Consider the following 9,837-nt stretch of genomic DNA (forward strand, 5'->3'; position numbering starts at 1 on the left):
CACATTTTCTTTTTAATTGAAACGTTGCTGATGTTTAAAGATTTGACAGCCTTTGATAATGATAAAGTTTAATGTAAATGGTATATATATAATTTCCATGCATGAATTCTAGTTGTAAGATCTTCTCATGGCACGTATCGCATTTCACTTTGATACTTTCTCAGTTTCTTGTGATCTGACAACACAATATAGAGATTTAGATCCCTCTGAACACCAATTTTTTCATCGGACATTGGTGATAGAAAATTAAGGTTTCTGGGTCAGTACCCAAGTACCAAGGAGACACGTATAGGAGTAAATCTCTTTTCCTGCTATATTTATGTTATATGTTTCGGCAAAACTGTTATAAGGTTCTCGCTATTGAAATAAAAAACTAATTTCACAATTATTAAAAAAATAGTTAAATATATTTATTTTTATAATTAAATATATATACTAAAATATTTTTGGATTAAAAAAATTTAAGCATCTTTTTTTTTTTTTTTTTTTTTTACTTATATATAGATTTAGGGGGAGTAAGTGAGTTGTCGGTTTTTTATTTTCAAATTAAAATTTGAAAATAAAACATTTGTATTGATAATATTTTGAATTATTTTTTTATTATTATTATTTTTAGGAGATGCTAATTAGCTTATTATATTTTAAATCTATTTTCTCCTCAATAAATGAAATTAAAAATTTGAGTGGAAGATGTTATTTGCCTTTATTTTTTAAATTATTATCATTTATTTATTTATTTTCTTCTAAGAAACACAAAGAAAGACTATAAAAGATCTTTTAGGTCTCTTAAAAGCTACCCAACCCATGTATAAAGAGAAGAATATGATATGACATTCTATTCTACACTTGAATTGTCACCAACATTATCTCTCTCTTAATAAAGGAACTCTATGAGCACTACGAGGATAATTGTAGAGTGGAACTTTGTGTTAGATTTTGAGGCCCTTTCCTATATAGAAAATAGGTCCAAATGTATAATCTCATAAGAGAGAGATCAAATCGAGACAAAACAACAACATAAAAAAAAAAAAAAAAAGAAGATTAAAAGTCATTGGACAATTCGCATTTTTACCAAGCAACAATTTTTGAATTGTAACAAAAAATTTGTTCACCATTTGGATCCAATTAAATTTTGGACAACAAATGATTCTTTATTTTCATTGATTGGATTGTCAATTGCAAGTTTAGAGCACAAGAAAAGTTATTCATATCAGTAATTTTGTTTTTTGGATTTTTTTTTAATCTTATTTCTCATTAGAGAGCCTTTGCTTGGTTTACTTTAGTTGATTGTAAGCATTATTTTAGTGTATTAATTGACAACTCTTTTGTACCATGTTGAACATGATGAAATTATTTTTTTGGTCTAAACAACATGTGATTTTTACCCTTGTATTAAGGGATTTTCATTCTAAAAATTCTCATGTCTCTTGCACATTTGATTTTTCTTTTTTGCTCCGATTGATTCTTGCAAGTCAAGAGAAACTTAATTGCATTACTTATATCTCTTTCATTAAGTTGTTGTGATAGTATTGGATTTTCTCCCAATAGTTTGAGTCCTTTTAATCGTTAATGAAGTTCTATTTTTTTTCTTCTTTTGATCTCTATTGTTCTCAATCTTCTATATCCAACTAAATCTCTTTGTTGGTTTTACAAGGACTTCTATGCAAAACCTAATGCTTACTCCATTATCTTGTCATGAAAACAAAACCTGTAGAGGAATCAGATTGATATAGGTTTGGACCTAATGTCTATCTTTCAATCTGAATCTGAAGCCCGTTCATTGTAGACTGGGCCCCGAAAATGGGAACATCGAAAGCCCAATTAGGCAGCAGGCCCGCCCACAAGCGAAAACAAAGAAGAATGAAACACGGAACCTAGGTTGCGTCATTGCGTGTTAGAATCGAAGAGGAAGAGGAAGAGAAAGAGAGAGCATGAAGTTCAGAGACTCGCCGGTGATCGAGCTTCCAGTAGGCGACGCCGTTTTGTCTTTGCAGCAAGACAACGGTTCAATGCACGTGGGAAGCACCGTGTGGCCCTGCTCCCTCGTCCTCGTGAAATTCGCCGAGCGCTGGGCCCCACCCTTGGACCCTAACCCCTACGCCCACGTCCTCGACTTCAAATCGAAACGGGCCGTGGAACTGGGCACGGGATGCGGCGTGGCGGGAATGGGCCTCTACTTACTGGGCCTGACGGACCTGGTCCTCACCGACATCGCCCCCGTCATGCCGGCCCTGAAGCGCAACCTCAAGGTGAACAAGCCCATCCTCCGCAAGGCCCTCAAGCACTCCGTTCTCTACTGGAACAACGCGCACCAGATCGCTGCCCTCAACCCTCCCTTCGACTTCGTCATCGCAACCGACGTCGTTTACATTCGCGAGTCCGTCCCTTCTTTAGTTTCCGCCATGGAAGCCCTCGTCTCCGACGACGGCGTCGTTTTGCTCGGCTACCAGCTTAGGGCTCCCGAAGCGCACCACCTTTTCTGGGAACTCTGCGATAACACCTTCCACGTCCAGAATGTCCCTCACGAGCATCTCCATCCCGATTACGCTTACGAGGAGACCCATGTTTATTTTTTGAGAAAGAAGAACAATAAACAGTGACTCATTCTCATACATAGGTAATCTTTCACTTTATCTAATTAATTTTTTCATTCAACTTGGAATGGAAGCGTTTCGAGATTGTTGGTTGTTAAAATGCCTTTTTCCTTGTTTGTTTAGTTTGGTACAAATTGGGGTCACCAGCCGCACCTTCATTTGTCATGATTTCATTAATCACTTGATTTGGCATCCTCTGTTGACTGAATTTTAGAATCGTGGGGATTGGGGAAGGTTAATTTTTTATGCCTGGGTGAAAGGTTCTATTTCTGTTCCTTTAGTTTTTGGTCAGACAAACTCATCACTTAATGGAAGAACTTGTTATCAAGTTGACAAATTTGTCGATCTATTTATATACTTTTGGAAAGCAGAGTAACGCAAATAAATATCTTTCGAGGAAAAATTATGTGTATATTCACACTTTGGTGTTGATTACAGCTTAAGTATGTGTTTCAATACATCGTTTTATTGGTGGGTTGGTCGCACAAGCACGCTTATGTTTTTGATAGGTTGATGCGTGGGTTGATCATTTGATTGTTTTCATGGGTTTGTTTTTGCTCTTGTGATTTCATTCTGATAGATAAGTATTGAGATAAAGACAATTTGTTGGAATTGGCTAGTGGTAAATGAAATGAAAGACGCAATAGTCCTGCGAATTTTTTTCTGAAATAATATTTTTTAAAAAAAAAATTACAAGAATGATCACTGTGCAGGATTATTTACCAAGATAGAACCATTTACTGTTCAAGCTCAGAATTCGGTTCCCCGGGAACCGAATTCTGAGCATCAAAATGTAATTTTTTTTATTTTTTCAACTCAGAATTCGGTTCCCGGGGAACCGAATTCTGAGTTGGTTTTAAATTTTTTTTTTTTTTTTTTTCGTGTATGGGGGCAAATGTGGGCTGATCTGGGAAGCGGAACGGCCCGTTCCAAAAGCAGAACGGGCCGTTCTGCTTAAAAAAACAGAGTATAAATTCTGAATGTGAAACGGCCCGTTCTGCTTAAAGAATTTGCACTCTATTTCTTTAAGCAGAACGGCCCGTTCTGCTTCCCAGATCAGCCCACATTTGCCCCATACACGAAAAAAAAAAAAAAAATTTAAAACCAACTCAGAATTTGGTTTCCCGGGAACCGAATTCTGAGTTGAAAAAACAAAAAAAATTACATTTTGATGCTCAGAATTCGGTTCCCGGGGAACCGAATTCTGAGCTTGAACAGTAAATGGTTCTATCTTGGTAAATAATCCTGCACAGTGATCATTCTTGTAATTTTTTTTAAAAAAAATATTATTCCAGTAAAAAATTCATAGTCCTGCTGCAGGATAATATAGGTGCCATGTCATCTGAATTCTGAAGCTCAATGAATACAAATTGAGGGTGTATTTGGAAATTTGTTTGAATGGTGTTGAATGGAAGTTTTGCACTTTCCAATGTATAAACGGAAAAGCTGTATGAGTAATGGATTGAATTGAACGTGGGTTCAATTATCCAAACCAAACACATACTAAGTGGTATATGGTTTTGGTTTTGGTTTTGATTTTCTTCTTGTTGTTGCGAAAAAAATTGTTTTTATTCATTTAAAAAGTTAAAATTAGTCTATAAAGAAGTTACATCTGAAAGTCTGTCTACTAGCATTCTCAGGGTGTTTGATGGCTTTTTTTTTTTCTTGTTTCTACTTTGCGTGTTATATGCGACGGCCTTAAGAAACTTATTGTGGAAATGGATTATTGTTAACAGGGTATCATAGAATGTTGTTCGCGCTGGTGTTTATGTTGATCCTCCAAATGGTTGCCAAAAAGAGATCCTTGAATACTTAGAGGCGTGTTCTTGCAGCTGTAAATGTCTTACGGGAAAAAAGGAAGTGAATGGAGGGGATTAATTATGAGATAAAACAACCTATATGACTGTATCTAATGATTACATACTTTTTATTATTTAATCATAAGCTCATTTAACTTTTTTTTTTTATACATTAATATTCAGATTCTGGTATGTGTCGCATCGCATGCGTGAGTAGGAGTGTGCATACCTGGTTTGCAAATTGCAATACACTTTATCGTAAATAATTGAATATGTAATTCATAGGCAGGCACAAATTTCTTATGGTTGAAGGTATCATGGCTCTGCAAGACTTGGTTTGGTGGCTTAAAGTTAGCAGAGTTGATTGCACTACAAGTCAATTACGCCCTCAGTATTTACGCAGATTTCGACTATTTTATTTTAGTACAAACTAGCTAGTAGCTACCTAAGAAAAGGTGCTCAAGGACATGGCAGATTCAGAAGACGACCAAGATGAAGAGAAGCCGAGTGTTGACTGTTTGTGTGTACTTTGCTCTTTCTGTATGCAAAAATAATTTTGTTTTCTTGCATCGTTGAATATAAGTTAATCCATATCCATTAACAGTTGTTGTTCAGTCTAAAGTAGAGTGACTTCATTAGCATTGGCAATATTGTCTCTTTCCAACACTTTGGTTCTCGAAGTTGTTGACCTTCATATATGTACTTCCCGATTAAGTAAATTAATATTCTATCGAGAGTTCTTTTCATATATATTCTCACTGAAATAGAGTGCCAATGGATGATCTAACAGTAGAACGTCATGTACTCATTTAAAACACGCATCAATTCCATCATCAGCATTTTTATTGTCACTGATATTCCCATAACGAGGATGGTTTAATTTGCTGTTATCTTTAACAACCTTGAATGACATTCTTCGTCGATCATAATTCACTCATAAAATAATCATATAAATTATATTATTTATATTCCCCCTTTTCTCACAACGCTTATTATAATTTACTTCCTGTTTCTTCTCTTCTCGTCACTGTTGTAAGAGAGGTCGTATAAATTCCCAATAAGAGTATACATAATCAAAAATCCAAACTCACAGTAAGAAGACAGAATCATTAGTTCAATAATGCTTTAGGTAAAAGTCATGTTTGTACAGATTGATGGTTAGTATTTACCCAAGTAAGGACAATTGACACGTTTTCTTGTCACTGTACAAAGCATGAAAACAGCTACCCTTCAAAAAATTTTAAAGAATAAAAGAAAAAACAAAGTTACAGCCAAATCATTTGTCTTTTTTCTTTACTTTGCCCCTCTCACCCCTTTTCCCCCCTCAATTGAAGTATCTGACCACTAGCTTTCAGATGAAGCAGTTTCTCCTTATTCTGTTCCTCTTTTTCCCTCCTAACTATATATATAGATGGTTATTAACTTATTTCTTCATTGCAGAATACAATGGTAATGTTCCTTCCCCTTTCCGTGCATAACACATATCACCTTTCTGCTACCATTCATGGAATGAAAGTAGCACCATCGTGGACAGGGAAATGGGAGATTACTTGGGCAGTGCTAGACCTATGCTGGTCCCCTTGATCAAAGGATACAAAAGAATTATTGTAGTACTCGACAAACCCTGTGTTTTTATGATTAGTTATCTCATGCACGCCTTCACCGTTTAATTTTGCAGGATATGAGTCTTTCAAGAGTGAACCACATTGTCTAGGTTGCGTTTGATAGAAAACTTTGGACACCACCAACTCCCCTTCCTTCTCCTCTTCATTGTTGCCAAGGTGGTACTGGTGCATGACCCAGTTTGTCTTTTCAGGCTTCCTTTGTTTTCTATAGTTGGTGTAAAGCACCAGAATTTTCTTGTACCCTTTTAACTTGCCACTGATGAAGACTGGCCTAGTCTTACCTGTTTTGTGCCACCGAGTCTCACTGCCATCTTCATCTGTGTGCACCTTTCTCCTTTTTCTAGTTCCAGTTGTGTATGCTTTCGAAGGTCGGTGAAAGAAATGTCGGATCAACCCATCTTTGCCGACTCCTGCAGTAAAATTCATCCAAACATTTATAAGTTAGATATTAGTTTTACAAATAATAACTTGTTATAATATGAAGAGATTTCTTGGACAGATCCTGAAATAGAAACAGTTGTAAACGCAAGGTTTGGTTGCATTGCATGCATAATGAAATCAAAGATGTTACAATTTACAAAATGGGTAAACATAATTTAATTTACAATGATGTAAAGCGTCAGTTCGTCACATCTTCTGTCGAAAAGTATGAATTCAGCAAAGTCCATGCTTTCTTCATTTAAAGTTGCTGAAGTGTAAAGGAAACAATCATCTGACCATATATTTGCAGAAATTATACGTATAAGCTTTAATTTCTATGTATCGACAGACATTGTAAAAAAAATATATCGTCAATCAATGAAATAGTTGTTATCACTCTTCAAATAATTATTATAAAATCAATAAATTAAACATACACATAAGTTTATCATTAATGACACTATAAAAATCCAACGTATACATGATAATTATTTAAAACATGTTTAAATACAGTTTAGATGAATATTTTTACTAAAAAATATTCTATATTTTCGATAGAGAAATTCTCTTAAACTCTTTTAAATTTATCCAATAATGTTCTCAATACTCAAATGTAGGGTATGTTTGGAAAATAGCATATGATAATGAAAACTGAAATGCAATTTATTAGACCTGAGATGATATTCCTCGTTAGAAAGAGTAAAAGAAAATGAAAATCAACGTGGCTTGTGTATAATTGACCTGGCAACTTCTCTGGATGGGTACAGCAGATTCCATTCTCTCCTTCAAGAGTAGGGATGAACTCATCGATTAACGGATGAAGCTTGTGAATATCAGAACGCACCTTTGCTTCCAAATGTTCAAGAATCTCCTGATCAGTAGGATCAAACTTCACTCCAGCAGGCAAACCAGGCAAGTCATGAATTCCAGCAGCCTAATAATATAATCAATACCACGATACTTATATTTGTTCTTGAATGAGCACCCCAATAAAATAGTAAAAATAAACATCCTAATATCATTAACTTCAAACTTAAATGGAAAAAAATCAAAAAGGATAATGATAAATATTCATTGACCAACTATGGAGTTTATGTGAACCTGTTCTTGGCATTTGATATGATGACCACATGTAGGACATGTTCTGATTAAGCTATCCTTGTGCCTCTCCACAATGATGCTATGGTTGTTTTCAGGGTAACTGCACTGAGTCATTGTTATTCTCTTTTATCCCTCATTCCATTTCTGGATATCTTCTTCTCTAGTGTCTTCGTATGCTGCTATAAAAGAAATGGAAACAAGAAGGACCAAGGAAGACTGAGAGATAGGGTTGAGCTAAGAGATGAATTTAAAGTAGTAATAATTAAATAGAAGGGGAAAAGAAAATGTTGTCTCTTCTAAAGTTTGCTCCCCTCATGTTAGTTTTTGTTGAGGGGTGGGAAGGAATTAAATTCTCCCTCACTTTTTTTGGTGCTTTATTCTTTTGCATGAGTGAATATGGAAGTCTTTCCCAACCTCCCTCTTAGGAAGAGGAGAGAGCGATACCTAAAAATTCTAAATATAGAGAGTGGAATTCATAACAAGTGATGGGGTTAGTTGAACAGGATGAAAAGAAATAAGATATAAGATTGCTTTGATCTCAAGTTTTGCTTTGCTTTGTATATTTGTATGAAAACTTGTAGAGGAATAAATGTAGATTTTTGTCCTTTATAGTCTGACTAAAGGTAGCTTTGAATTTAATTAAAAATAAAATAAAACCAGTTTTAAGATGGAAAGAAACAATTAATATAAGGATTGAAGGGTTAGTTGAGTGGGATTGGGGCAACCTAATGTAAGAACTTAGGTCTGGTGTCACCCTGGAGTATAGATAAAGTTAAAAATATTAATAGCAGAAAACTAAGAAGAAAATTGAAGAAAACATTTTTGAGCCAACCATAACTTCATTCCTTCACGTAGACTTCTCATGCATAGCAAGAAACTCTTCCTCTCTCTCTCTCTTTCAATGTAACTAGACAGGCTTGGCCTTCAACATCATTGATAGTTGCAGCACACTATCTATTGCCACGTGGCAAAAGCAAACGCCACCGTATGTCAATATTTATGTACTAGGTGAAGGAAAGGGAAAATAAGAAATATATTGGAAACAGTGTTCACATATAGAAGTTGTTATATTATTTATATGACACGTTTGGATAAGTATCTTCTATCTGACTATCTCAACATATGTGATATATATTCTAATTTGTTCAAACTGTAATCTCTCTTCTTGATCTCTTCACTTACCAAGATGAGAGATCTTAATATATTGAAAGAATATATTAATACTCAGCATATGCATAACTCAGCAACTTAACATACTAAACCTTTTCAACCGTTACTAAATTTCCGATAACCTTTTTATAGTTTAATACTCAACAACTCAACTCTTTAAACATACTTAATCGTACATACTATTGACTTATAATAGAATTAGCATTTGTTGAAGCTTAAAAAGACTTATTTTTTTTAATTATGTCATTAATATTTATTAATTTCATCGATGATTAATTTCTATTAAAAAATTAAAACTAATCATCTTAGGTTGCACCTTTCATCTCAAATATACTTTTTTTTCATACACAATATTTAAATTTGATTAGTTGATGACTAGATTTATTCATACTGCATGATTAATATATTTAAATGACTAATAAATTTAAATTTCCAAAAAAAATATTATTTCATAAGTAGAACGAATTTTCAGCATTTAGCAATAGTAATATTTAATCATAATTTTTTTTACGACAACATTAGACCATACGCTAGTACAAGAGAACTTATTCTGCATGGGCCATTGCACACTATAGGTACAAGTATCAAAAGAACGTGTATCATGCCAAATGGGACCTATGTACAAAATATAAGAATCTCTTATTATTAATATTTGGCTTTAATTAATTACAAAAGTTTGTCATACTTGGTGATAAAAAAATAATATATATATATATATATATATATATATATATATATATATATATATATATAGCACTGCCATGTAATATCAAAACTTTTCATACAAAAACTATGAATAGACCTGTTTATATTTCATTATTATTATTACTATTATTTTTAATTAACTTATTAGTATAAAACTTCTATTAACCTTGATCATAATTAATCTCTATTGAGAAGTCTAATTACTTTCGGTGACATTTTCGCTTACAACCACATTTCTTTTTTCCCTTTGAATCAGAAGCGTTTGTTTCCCAAATTATATAAAAACTCATTCTTGAAAATATGAATATAAAAATATCATATTCCCATGTTCATTTGGGTTTTAAATAAATATTATTTGGTATCATTCATTTCAAAAGTAGTTACAAGATAATTTACTTCATTTTTATTTCTCATGTAGATGAT

General features: G+C 33.7%; 2 protein-coding genes across 2 annotated transcripts; one reads left to right on the forward strand and one right to left on the reverse strand.

Annotated features, from left to right (window-relative positions):
* Window positions 1-1,865: 1,865 nt before the first annotated feature.
* LOC109810365 (S-adenosyl-L-methionine-dependent methyltransferases superfamily protein) lies at window positions 1,866-5,041 on the forward strand. The gene is made up of 2 exons (XM_020373809.3): window positions 1,866-2,617; window positions 4,331-5,041. The coding sequence occupies exon 1, from the start codon at window positions 1,932-1,934 to the stop codon at window positions 2,598-2,600; it is 669 nt and encodes a 222-aa protein (XP_020229398.1). The 5' UTR covers window positions 1,866-1,931; the 3' UTR covers window positions 2,601-2,617; window positions 4,331-5,041.
* Window positions 5,042-5,486: 445 nt separating this feature from the next.
* LOC109810412 (NAC domain-containing protein 73) lies at window positions 5,487-8,025 on the reverse strand. Its single transcript, XM_020373871.3, has 3 exons — window positions 7,540-8,025; window positions 7,180-7,372; window positions 5,487-6,428 (listed from the first exon to the last, which is right to left on the reverse strand). Exons 1-3 carry the CDS (start codon window positions 7,651-7,653, stop codon window positions 5,896-5,898), a joined length of 840 nt encoding a protein of 279 aa, XP_020229460.1. The 5' UTR covers window positions 7,654-8,025; the 3' UTR covers window positions 5,487-5,895.
* Between the last annotated feature and the right edge of the window lie 1,812 nt (window positions 8,026-9,837).

The sequence above is a fragment of the Cajanus cajan genome, chromosome 10, assembly GCF_000230855.2.
Source record: "Cajanus cajan strain Asha chromosome 10, NIPB_CcT2T_4, whole genome shotgun sequence".
Taxonomy (NCBI): Eukaryota; Viridiplantae; Streptophyta; class Magnoliopsida; order Fabales; family Fabaceae; genus Cajanus; species Cajanus cajan.

What these genes read in the sequence shown, in the direction of transcription:
- LOC109810412 (XM_020373871.3), bottom strand. Translation starts at nt 7,653, where the DNA reads ATGACTCAGTGCAGTTACCCTGAAAACAACCATAGCATCATTGTGGAG. An exon ending in ATATCAAATGCCAAGAACAG is followed by an intron (nt 7,373 to 7,539) that starts GTTCACATAAAC and finishes TTATATTATTAG; the next exon opens with GCTGCTGGAATTCATGACTT. An exon ending in CCATCCAGAGAAGTTGCCAG is followed by an intron (nt 6,429 to 7,179) that starts GTCAATTATACA and finishes ATTTTACTGCAG; the next exon opens with GAGTCGGCAAAGATGGGTTG.
- LOC109810365 (XM_020373809.3), top strand. Translation starts at nt 1,932, where the DNA reads ATGAAGTTCAGAGACTCGCCGGTGATCGAGCTTCCAGTAGGCGACGCC.